Source organism: Sciurus carolinensis, chromosome 6 (assembly GCF_902686445.1).
Source record: "Sciurus carolinensis chromosome 6, mSciCar1.2, whole genome shotgun sequence".
NCBI classification, from domain to species: domain Eukaryota; kingdom Metazoa; phylum Chordata; class Mammalia; order Rodentia; family Sciuridae; genus Sciurus; species Sciurus carolinensis.
The window spans coordinates 19,101,479-19,114,362 of record NC_062218.1 but is presented as its reverse complement, the minus strand read 5'-3'; the positions used below and the strand labels follow the sequence as shown (position 1 = coordinate 19,114,362).

Here is a 12,884-nt window from a genome sequence, read left to right as displayed (position 1 = left end):
GAGATGCGAGTGAATATTTTAAAGGAGTAAGTGTTCAATAAAATTAACTACTGTCATCCTATGAATAATCCACTGAAACAGGGGGTAAAGTATTTAGTACCTACCACACATACCAGGGAAATGCTGTAGATACTGAAGACAGAACAGATGACCTCCAATGCAGAAGAAACACCTCCACTACTCTCCAGTCCCTCTTTACCCATCATTCTACCCAGAAAGAGTGCATGAACATATGTTTAATAAAAATGATTTCTATTAGTATTTTACATAATCTGAAGTATATGAACTAAAGAGAGGGGGAAATTGCCAAGAGTGAAGCAGGCAGAGGTATATTATGCAGGCCCTGATAAATTCTCAAATATCACATGTACTAGAATGTGATATGGAATTTTATAATTAATTCTGTATCCTAAAAATTTATATTAAAATTGTAGAATTCATGGAAATAGATGTGTCCTAAAACCTATGAAATCACCATTCACAATCATTATCTTAATGAGGATAATAACAAAAATAAACTACTAATAATTAAACACCCCTTAAATTATCTTGTATAGCTGGTGGCAACCATATTGGAAAATGTAGGTCTAAGTTCAAATTTTATGAACATTTTTTTCCATAATTAAAAGACATAGTGAAATATATAATACTTATATTTGTATTAGTATCAAACATTTGGTCTGAAGAAACATGGAACAATAGAAACATACTAAGGAAAGAGAAAAGATGACGATTTAATACCATGGATATAAGTAATATTCAAACTACTTAGTGAAAGAAAAAGAGACGTACGTAAAAATGTGGAAGAAACAAAGCATATTATCATGAAATGTGTGTCCAATGACAGTAAAAAGAATGAACAGAATGTGGGCTGGGGTAAAATGGGCATCATGTTCCACACTGATTTTCCCTGTGGCTCCAGTTAACTTCAGCTTTATTCCCATCTTTTGCATTTAGTTGCTGTTTTTGGTGGTGCAAGTCTTGACTGTGTTGGGGAACTAACATTAAATAGCATGCTTTTAATGTTATATTTACACTATTTACTACTTGCCAATCATTTGTGAACTAATTATTTCATGTTGCAGACCATGTTCTAGTACTACAGAGAAGGGGAATAGGATAGGTAGATTAGAAATTCTCATTTATTACTCCACAGGGGATTGAAACTCAGCTTTTAAACACTCTTAATATCTAATGGTAATAGGGGTGAATAGAACTCAATGTTCAACATAAAATTTCTCTGACATACAACAGAAAACATTTGTTTAGAGTATTAACCTTAGAAGTGAATGCTTTCTAAAATCTGAGTTTCAATAACTTACATCTCAACAAAAGTGAAGGAGAAAAATTTCATGGGAGTAGGAAGGCAGAAGTACGACCTAATTACATATAGTAGGAGAAGTTAGAGTTGGAGCATTCTTCCTCATGTTTTTCTCCCCACTTAACCTGTATGTGATGGGGGTAGGATTGAGTTGGGTGTGGGAAGAAACAGAACAAGCAAAAAGTTCAAGACAATAATGCATTTGGAAATTAATATTAGCAATTTAAACTTGAAAACAGATGAGGAAAATATACCTACTATGCTCATTCAAAATACTCTCAACTGTTCTTTAACCTACTAATATATTATTGCCACAGACATATTTCACATTAGCTATTTGACTTTGAAGGTTAAAAGTAATATTCAGTCACTGTTTATGATTGTAAACTCTAATATGCAAACTAATGCTATCTAACAGAAAATAATGCAAGGCATAAATGTGAGTTGCCTACATAGGTTTAATTTTCTATTTCATACAGTAAAAAAGCTAACGTAAATAGGTGAAATTAATTTTAGTTTATATTTAGTTATTTATTCTGATCTAAAATGTTATGCTAACAAGTAACAAATACATAACTTTATAGTGAGATATTTTACATTATTTTTTTTAAGTTGAAATTCAGTGTATAATTTAAAAGTAGAGCACATTTTAATCACTTATTGCTAAATTTCTGCTGAAGAGCAAGGTATAACTGGTGGCTACTATATTGGACAATGAAGGTATAAGTTAACATTATCTGAACATTATTTTACCACAATTATAAGATGTAATAAAGTATATAATATTTGTGTTTTTGTCAGTACCAACTAGTCATACTGCTTTGGGTACTAGAGGAAATATCATACCCTTTTGTACTTTTCCTTCTAGGAGAGTCCTTAGAGAATACTCTCAGAGCATAACTTTTGGATACTTCCCATTGCACATCTTATCTCAAATGTTGTGAATTTTTCCCACATTTTATGTTGAAATCAGAATATTTGTGAAGAACAATTTATACAGTTTTATTATATGATACATGATTGAATAAGCATTGGCCTTAATTGAAACCAATTGGTTGACAAAAAAAAATCCATGCTTTATAGACATTTAATTAATTCATTATTGACTTTGGTTTAAGTTCTTTTGTTTTGGAAGCATTAAATATATTTTCTGGTTTCCAACATTTTTGGCCCTTGAAAACCTCATAGGTTCTGGGCACTGTGCCCCTACTGCCATAAATCCTCCCTTGGCTAGTACCACATTTTCCACGTCCCTGCTCATAAAACATAGGAATGTTCCTATTCCTGTAGCTCTCAGTGAAATTGTCACCCAGGGAAGGATTTTATTCACCTAAGTTTAATCCTCAGGATATTTGGTTTTCTTTTTTCATAGTATTGGCATAATTTGTCCTTACTTATTTGACTTCTTGTTTTCTGTTTCTGATTTTAAAGAGGAAAGGACTGTGTCTATTTTCTTTAAACTAACACTATCTCTAGTCACTTAGTACTAGGTAAATGTCAAAAATGCTTATTATAAAGAAAAGTTCAAAACTCATTTTACCTAAATACAGAATAAGTATTGACCTCTGATAGGGATCCACATTTTCTCTTCACTGCACCCTATTTACAAAATTATTCCCACACATTCAATGTTTCTAGTACACTGAGTCTAGCGAAACATGTTTTTTACTTACAGTTTAGTAAGTCTTATAACAATATGAACTTTAGCAATCATTTGCACTTTAGTAACATCATTTTATTTACTTTTACATTTTATATTTATCTTTTCTTTCAATTCTCTAACTTCAGGAATCTTTATGCTTTAAAAGAATAATGTTTTTTTTTTTTTTTCCTTTCTTAAAATCTTTGGTTCTCAATCTGGACCTATTTTTCTTCTTTCAGGAAATATTTTTCATTATTTGCAGGTACTTTGGTTGTCATAACTGGGAATCAGATAAGATATATTGTCATCTTTTGAGTAAAGAGTTGCTGATAAAACTTTTAAATTATACAAAGAAGCTCCAAGAAACAAAGAATGATTCACCCACAAATGTCAATAGTACTCAAATTGCAAAATCCTATTCTAATCCTTCACTTTTATACAGTTATCCATGTTCTTTCTTTAAAATGATGATTAAATTTTAATATATTATTGTTTGAAATAATTCATCTTGTTTTATTTTAACTGATGACTTTTCAAGTCTGAAAAAAAACTTACGTAATTTATTAAAGTTACAACAGGTTGAATAGCACTTTATATTTCCCAAGATAGTACTTTTAAGTTTTTTCTTTTTGTTTTTTTAAATGTTGGTAGATGCAATGATAGTTTTGATGAATATCATTAGGAAGTCTTATTAATTTAATGTATCTTTGTTGTTCTGTTTGATAGGTCCCTTTAGATGGAATATAATAAAGCAGAAGCCTCAAAAGGATTAATGCCTGGATTATCATTTCTGCAATAAAACAGAAAGCTAAGTGGTGAAGACCACAGACACCTCAAAGCTGGATTCCAGAAGTCTATTTTAAGCACTGGAGTTTTTATTACTCTGCTGCAGGAAAGCCTTTGCCAATGCTTACAAGGAACTGTTTATCCCTGCTTCTCTGGATCCTGTTTGATGGAGGTCTCCTAACACCACTTCAACCACAGCCACAACAGACTTTAGGCACAGAACCAAGAGAAAATGTTATCCATCTGCCAGGGCGACAATCACATTCCCAACGAGTTAAACGTGGCTGGGTATGGAATCAATTTTTTGTGCTGGAAGAATACATGGGCTCCGAGCCTCAATATGTGGGAAAGGTAATGGCGTGTTTCTTTTGACAACCACTTGATAGGAAGGGGGAATATGAATTGTGTGTTGTGTATCGATGTTTTGCACAGGAGTTGAACAAACCAGTGACTAGACCACTGGAATTACAATTCAAGAGACCTGGTTTCTCTTCCTGACTCAATGATCTGGGTAAGCTTTAGAATATCATTTAATCCTTTTTACTTCAATTCTCCCTGCTTATTTTAATGAAAATAATATACACACATATCAATATATATATATATATATTTATTTATTTTGCTTCCCTCTTTGTCATTCTTTGTTGAAGACATGAAGTTAAACTATGTAGACGTCATGGAAAGTGTAAGCACATTGTGGTTTACAGCCGATCTGGGATTGTTCACCAGTCAGACAGAAAGAAAAATCTCCAGGCATAGGATTTTAAATCAATATTGATGTTCCTGAATGAGCAGGATGAATTCTTTCCCTTTTTCTTTAAAACTTGAAACACCATCACTATTATAGTTCTAAAAAACTGTCTTGACCTGCTGATACTTTATAAATGACTTCTCTTTGGTATATTTTGCAAGTTATTTTAAAGCTATTTAAGATCACAGGAAGAAATATTGGAACACAAATGTGCACAAATTAATATTGAAACTAGCATACGATTTTTAAATCATATTACAACCTTACAGATTTTTTTTTAAAGTCAGTGACAATAGTTTAAACACACGTGTTTTGCTGTTTGTTTTCCTTTTACTATTAAAATTTTCAGTCATGTCAAGGAGAGATAGAACATTACCAAAGAGTCATTTTTTCAGGAAAATTAATATTTTATTTTCTTGTGATTCTGAAGTTTTCTTTTAAATTTTCTAAATGCTTTTGACATAAGCTTTAATAAAGACAGATTAACTCTCTTGAGAACAGTTTAACATAAGTAAAATAAATGCAAAGACAGAAATGGAAAATTATGCAGGAAGAATATTTGGACATGGTTATGGAAGGTCACATCTCCTGAACGTTAAATTTCGTGAGCTTTCTGAAAATTTAAGCTAAAGAGAAGTATGATGGGACTTGTGATTCCAATATTATGGTGAAGGAAGCGTATGTGTTCATGGATTTAATTCTTTATAGTACTTTGTTTAAAATTTGTCTTTTGGAAATGCATTCAAAATTTACTGAATAATACAGTGAAGAGTAAGTTCCAATAGAAACCGCTGAAGATGAACATAGACTCAGGATTACCACACAGCTATATGGGGCCCCAAACAAGTTCTCTTTGGTTTTTGTTGTTTGTTTGTCTGTTTGTTTTTTACCAGGCACTTATCTATGTGTAAAAGCTGAGTTCCCCACTTGCCATGTGCGTTCCATTCTGGGTGTCCATTTTCAAATAATCTCTAAAAATAACAATAGTACCAAAAAACACAGTGACATAAGTGTCAAGCTCTGTCCTTATTAGCTGCCTACTAGGATTCCAAGTCAGTTTTGTAGCCCTGGGATGGCCCTCTTAATTCAACATCTGGAGTCGAACCCACAGGTTGAGTAGAAGGTCATGGTAAGCCCAAATTGTTAGAAAGATATGAAGGCCCAAAGAGTTCCAATTCAGAACAGGATGTCCTCAGATAACAGCTATCACAGGCACGAAAAGGGTCTTTGGAAGTTTTGAGGAAGATGATGCAAAGTACAGGCATTTCTGAGATAATGGCTCAAATCCTCTGCTTATATGATTCTGTAATAGGATCACATGATGTAAAAACCATTAAGACATGTATAAAGTTAGATAATTTTTCCATATTTCTGGTGCACTTGCTTCTTTTTATTAAACATAATATAAAGATGGAGTTTTGAAATCCAACACAAATGAAAGTAAGGTATACCTCTAAACTCTTTAAAAGATTTCAGTTTTCTCAGCTCTGCTTATGATAGATGGTATACATCACACTGAACTTCCTGGGAAATGCCTATAAAAAGGTACTCTCTTTTTAATTAAGTCAGATTCATAGACATTAGTTGCAAGAATCGGAGGTGATAAAGTTTACAGTTTGTTAACAAATTAATGACATTCTAATTTTATTCAAGATAGAGTACTGTTTCATCTCCCAATGAACTTAAGTCAAAAAAGCATCTGTGAGGTTAAGTATAAAAGTTGTTATTTTGCATTCTGGAATTCCACCATTGTAACCATTTATACGGTGTGGAATTTATTCCATTCATTTAGAAGAAAAGTTAACATTTGTAGATTGTATTAAGAGGAGTAGGTCTAACATCTAACCTATTATTACATTTATAGAGTGTTATTTCTACAGGTACATGACTGTACATTGGTAATGTATAATTAAAACCCCTTGTTCTTCAGCAACTTATGTTTCTAATGTAAATGAAATGTCAGTTGCCAAGATTTCCTTTCTGCAAGGAAACTAATTAAAGTTTAATTAACTCTGTGTTGATGCTTCTAGATTTGGGAATAAAATTATGATAGCATGGAGGCCAATTCACCATATTTTATATATGTGTGTAAACAATATATAAATGTATTCATATTCCTACTCATTCTAGAAGGGCTTTGAGAAGCTCTCAGAAATGTAAATTATTACTAACTATACAGAATTCAGGACTAAGGAAAAAGGTAAATGCAAAATTACCAACCACAATGGTCTACTGACAACTATTATTGAGCCTCCAATTTAACTTTCTTTTTCTTTTTAGAAAGAAAGCATGATTCCTATTATTGGAGACTCTGTTCATTTAGAGAAAATTGATTTCCATGTGTCAAAATATGAAAGACTGTTCCTATGTAGAAATATATAGAAAGAACATTATGTGGCTGAGTGAACATTAACCTTGTAAACATTGTATTCAAAGAAGCATTTGTTAGTATTGATGTCCTTTTGAAAAAATGAATATTGCTTAGAATAAATGCTTCCTTACTGTTTATGCAAAAAAAAAAAATCACAAAAAGTACCTGAAGTTGAAGGCCAATTCTTTCTTCAACTGCATGCTTTGGATTTACTAAAATACCTGGACATGCATGTATACATACACATGTATAAATGAATAATAATTTGGATGCTTACTTAAATGCAGATAATTGCATGCCTACATTTGTGTAGTTCCAAGTTTTGTTAGAATCTCAAAGCCATATATCAAGACAATACTGACACTTTATCCTCAGAGTAATCCTGAATACTGAGTCATCATTTCAGACAAGTTATAGTTAGCAGCAACTCTTAAATCTAAATTGTTTAAAAGGACAAAAAAAAAAAAATGAAAAAGAAACATATAGTCCCTAGTTTCTGTGGGCCTGTATTTATTGAATATATTTTACATTCAGAATGCATTAAAACTTGAGACAGTATTAAACCTTTGGGATTAAATATAAATATACAGGTCCCTTGGTTATAATATAATAAGTAAACTTTATTGAGTGATTCCTTTGGGCACTGTCTAATAGCTTTACAAACATAAATTTATGTCATCTTCATAACAGTATTATGAGGAATAATATATATGAGAAAACTGAGGCACAGAAAGCTTAAGTAACTTCCCCATGCTCCAAGACCCAGTAAATACTGAAGCTAAAATTTAAGGTCAGGTAGTCTCCATTTTGCTCCATTGCACCAGAAAATATCAGGACACATTATTTTCTGTAGCTCCCAAAGGTCAACAATAACTTCAATATTCTGCAAAAGTACTATAACAGAGACATACTTTGGGACTGGGGAGACATAGGATGATCTGCAACTGTATCAAGAAATGTAGGAATTCAAGAAAGTTTTCATAGATGAGGAGTCACCTGAGATGATTCTGGAAAAGTGGTTTGACATTTCCATAAGAGGCTGTGTGGAGGAAAGTTTTTGAAAACACTGAGATAAAGTTTCAATGTGGTTTTGATTTGTATTTTCCTGATTGGTGAGTTTGCTGAATATTTTTCATGTGTATTTGTTGACTATCTGTATTTTTTCTTTGGAGAAATGTCTGTTTAGATCATCTGTCCTTTTATTAATTGGGCTATTTGTTTAGGGTTTTTGTAAATTCTGTATATTAATCCCCTGCCAGTGGAGTAGCTGGTAAAGATTTTCTCCCATTCTGTAGCCTTTGTCTTCACATTGTGAATTGACTCTATTGCCGTGCAGAAGCTTTTTAATTTCACATCATCCCACTTATTGATTCTTTGTTTTATTTCTTGAGCCTTTGTAAGGTAGCTTGTGTCTCTGCCAATAAGTTATAGTGTTGATCCTATGATTTCTTCTCATATTTGTAGCGTTTTGGGTCTAATTCCTAGGTCTTTGATCCAGTTTGAATTGCTTTTTGTGCAGGGTGACTGAAAGAATTCTAGTTTCCTTCTTCTACATATGAAGAAATGGTTTTACCAGCAGCATTTGTTAAAAATGCTAAATGTTTTCCGTTGTAAGTTTTTGGAAACTTTGTTGAAAATCAGATGACTGTATCTAAGAGGATTTGTCTCTGTGTCTTCTGTTCTATCCCACTGACATCAAGGCCATGCTGTTTTGTTACTATAATTCTGTAGCATTATTTGAGATTGGATAATATGATGCCACCAGCATCACTCTTGCTCTGTGTTGCTTTGGCTATTCTGTCCTTTATTCTTCCCTATGAAGTTTAGGACTATAGTTTTTGTTCCTAGACCTGTAAAGAATGTCATTGGTATTTTGATGGGTATTATACAGATAATAAGATCTGCTGGTAAGGATGTGGGGAAAACGTTGTATGTATACATATCTGGTGGGACTTCAAATTATTACAATCAATTTGGAAAAGAGTACAGAGATTTCTCAACAGATTAGAAATTGACCTGCTGTACAATCTAGCTATCTCACTGTTTGATATTTATCCAGAAGAAATAAAATCAGCATACTATAGGGAAATATGAATTCCAAAATTTATAGCAGAGCAATTCACAATAGCTAAGTTAAGAACTAGGCTAGATGCTTGTCAGCAGATGAATGAATAAAGAAAATGTGGTACATATGCACAAGGGAGTTTTGTTCAGCCATGAAGAATAAAATAAAGAAGTTTTATCATTTGCTGGTAAATGGATAGAACTAGAGAACATCATGCTAAGTGACATAAGCTAGATTCATAAAGTCAAGGGTCAAATGTTTTCTCATGTGGAAGCCAGAGAGAGAGAGAGAGAGAGACATAGGGAAAGAGACAGAGAAAAAGAGAAGAAGAATAGAAAGGTAAATTCACAAAAGTAGAAGGAAGACTAATAGACAGAACAAGATATAACAAATTATTCTATGTCCTTGTATGATTATACCACAATGAATTTTACTTTTATTTTATTAGTATATTATAACTATTATAATAGTTATAATACACTAATTCAAATAACAATAATAGAAGTGAGATTATTATAGTAAAGCAAGTGGTCAAGGGGGTGGGTGGTGAGGACAGAAAGGGAAAATACTGGGGAATGTGATTATCATATTATGTTGTACACATGTACAAATATGGCATAATAAATCCCCCTATGATGTATAATGATAATCCACCAATAAAAATAAAAAATAAATTAATAAAGAAAAGATGAATTGAAGAGAGAGAAACTAGGATAGAAACAGGACATTTGTAAGAAGGGGAAGAGCACAGTGAGCTTGCATAGAGATCAAGGAAGAAATATTAGGATTGAAGATCTGAGAAATTGGAGAAAATAAAAAATGTCAATTTCCATTCAAGATGGACATATAAAGGATGAGACAGATTAGAGGAATCTTGTTAAGGCAACATCTTCAGAAATCAGTGGTTAATTGCATGTAGGATGCAAAAGAAAAAGGCAAGTAAAATGTGACACAAATATCTGCCTTTATTATTATCTTGTAAAGATTTGGGATGAGAAGATGAAAAAAATCAGTGTCAGACATTGTATTTCTTAATTAGTTGAACGTAACCAGGTGAAGTGTATTATAGATAACTTGATGCATTGATCTAGAATTCATTGAAGTGTATCTTGTGTACACATGGCTGGAAAAATCACACAAGTGGGTAATAGGCTGTAGAAAAAATTACAGAGGGAAGGGAACCATGAATTTTAATTATAAAGCAGCTGAAGGTTTTGATATCATTATTAGGAGGTAAAAGACAAGGATTAGATAGTACCATGAAGACAAAATCAGAAAAATTTTTAAGGAATGACAAAAAAAAAAAAAAAAATGTTGAACTCCCTAGGTCAAACACTACAGTTACCTAAAACTTCCATTTTCTCTTGTGATTGGTGAGCCAGATATGACCTTTATGAAAAGACTTTTATGATTTTCTCTAAGGTTCAAGAGAGTCAAGGCAAAATAAGAGATGCCCTAAAGGATCCCCTGTATTCTACATATACTTTCTTCTGTTGCAGAATAATAGTCCAGGTTCCCCTTGGTAGTCCAGATTCATCACCCCAGGCAGTAAGTCTCTTCTTTGCATTTTTATTCAGAGGCATGAAGGTCCCCTAAATGTCTGGGGACCGTCTTCTGTTTGGATGGAATCACTATTTTGCACTGGTGCAGGCATTCTTACCTTTGAAATTAAGATCTTCAGCCAGCACACAAGTTACAGGGACAGGATGCAACATTTTTGCCAATGGGTCACAGGGTGGTATACAATAATATTATTAATAATAATATTATATATTAATAATAATATTGCCACTCCCATTTCCAACCTGTAATTCAAAACCTGCGAATCCTTGCTCAGTACTGATTCCTGACTGTGGGGAAAATAGTGCCATGTATTGAAGCTGACACAGAGCACACACAGCCTCTTGGAGGTTGCCCATACTCTACAGAGTATTGCTGCCTAGTTGGCATGATAACCAGCTGTGTCAGGCTGATGAAGAACATGATAAATCAGTGAATTTAATGAGCTTGTGCCTATTACTAAATTTTATTTGCTATGAACTGATATACACAGTCAGAATCAATGCAACAAGGAATGGGAAAACTTCATGGTAGATAAGGTATTCTTTAAGTCCACAGATGGTAGTTTGGGCAGAAACATTAAACGGTGTGAAGGACAAATCTAAATCCACTTTGAGTGCCTCTTCCAGTAAAAACAGAATGCTGACTCTTCCAAGATGGTAGTGGTCAAGTGTAATCGACCTGCCACAGGGTAGCTAGCTAATCAACTCAGGAAAGCAGCTTCTCACTGTTGATCTCTGTTGCTGATAGTCTGGGCCCTCAGCAAGCACTTGTATCCAATTCGACCTTGGTGAGTAGAAATCCATATTGTTGATGCCACACAGAGCCTTAATCCCTGCTCCATCACCACTTTTTTCTTGAGCCCATAGGAGGTAACAGGGATGGCTGGGGTAAGAGGCTGAATGGATCCTCCTATTGATTATTACAATATTTCTTTGCTGATGTAACCCATTCTGGGAACATTTACATACAACATAGATAACTTCATTTTTTTCCTTTGTACAGAAAGATCTAGCCATAAAACTCTTCCCCAGATATCGTTGTGATCTATTTTCTAATCACATCCTTTCTCAGTGCCTAACTGAGTCATTGACTATAGCTCACAAATCTATAAATTATTTCATGTCTGGTGATTTCTAATTCTAAGCAAAATTAAACAGCAGATGTACTGTTTTAAGTCTGGTGACTGGGAGGGCTGAGCTTCACCACTCTCCTTCAGTGATGGTTTAGAAAAGGCTGCAATGCTATAACTGTTCAATTTCAGGAGATATCTGTATATCATGGAGAATTGCCTATAAACCAGGTCCAAGTCTTTACTTCTTCTGCCACCTGATCATAGGAAGCTCCCCATGAGGTCATGGGTACAGTCTGGGAGAAAGATGATAATTTACCAAGAGTGGCGCTCCTGAGTATTTCAGCCACATCTTCAAGTAACTTATTTGTGTCTTTAGGGCCTGCCTTAGGCCTGATCGCTACGTGCAACTTTCATTGATTATAGAGAAGTGGTGTATGTAACAATTAAATGGGTTCCTGAGTCAAATAGTGCAATGTTCATGCTTGCACATGGCACATGATAAGTTAGTGTCCAATGGTAGGGATTTAGCCTTACTAAAGCTCAGTAGCAAGCCATAGTCTGTTTCTCAACAAGAGAATAGGTACTCATGGAAAGAGGTAGGATTTTGTTCTAAATTATTAAGGTTTTGTGCTGCAATTCACCAATAGGGAATTGACAAACAGCATCCCGATCTGCCACTGACAATTTGACCACCATTGCATCTGCTGAATCCTATGGTTCAAATGGCAGAATGAATTATGTGGTAGCCTGGACACATTGCAGAGCCTTCATTTGTTCTGGGTCCTACTCTAAATGATCAGATTTTTGGGGTCACTGGATAAATAGGCCAAAATAACCAAAAGTGAGGACTATGTTGTCTCCAAAATTCAAACAGGCCCACTAGGAATTGCACCTTCTTTTTAGTTGTAGGAGAGACCACACATGAGAATTTATCTTTCACATTAGCAGGAATATCTCAACATGCTTCACATGATTAGGCAACTGGAAATTTCATTTCAATTGAAAGCCCTTAAATTTTTTCTGATATATAATGCACCCCCATGATAAGTAAATATTTTGCCAATAAGTCTAAAGCAGTTGCTACTTCTAGCTGACTAGATCTAAACAACACAATTTTATCAGTGTAATGGACCAGTGCTATATCTAATGAAGGAAAAGGCAGTCAAGTTTCTTGCGAACTTAATTATGACATAGGCATGGAGAGTTGATATATCCTGAAGGATAACAGAGAACTTGTATTGCTGGCCTTGACAGCCAGAGGCAAACTGCTAATGGAGTTATTTACTCTCAGATACAGAAAAAAATGAATTTGC

General features: G+C 33.8%; 1 protein-coding gene across 1 annotated transcript in view; it reads left to right on the top strand.

Moving 5' to 3' along the window:
- The first annotated feature begins 3,860 nt into the window (after positions 1-3,860).
- The window catches only part of Cdh12 (cadherin 12), a 272,648-nt gene continuing 263,624 nt past the window's right edge, over positions 3,861-12,884 (top strand). The window contains exon 1 of the mRNA XM_047555876.1: positions 3,861-4,100. Within this exon, the coding sequence (XP_047411832.1) occupies positions 3,870-4,100 (231 nt within the window). The 5' untranslated portion in view covers positions 3,861-3,869. The remainder of the gene's footprint in view (positions 4,101-12,884) is intronic.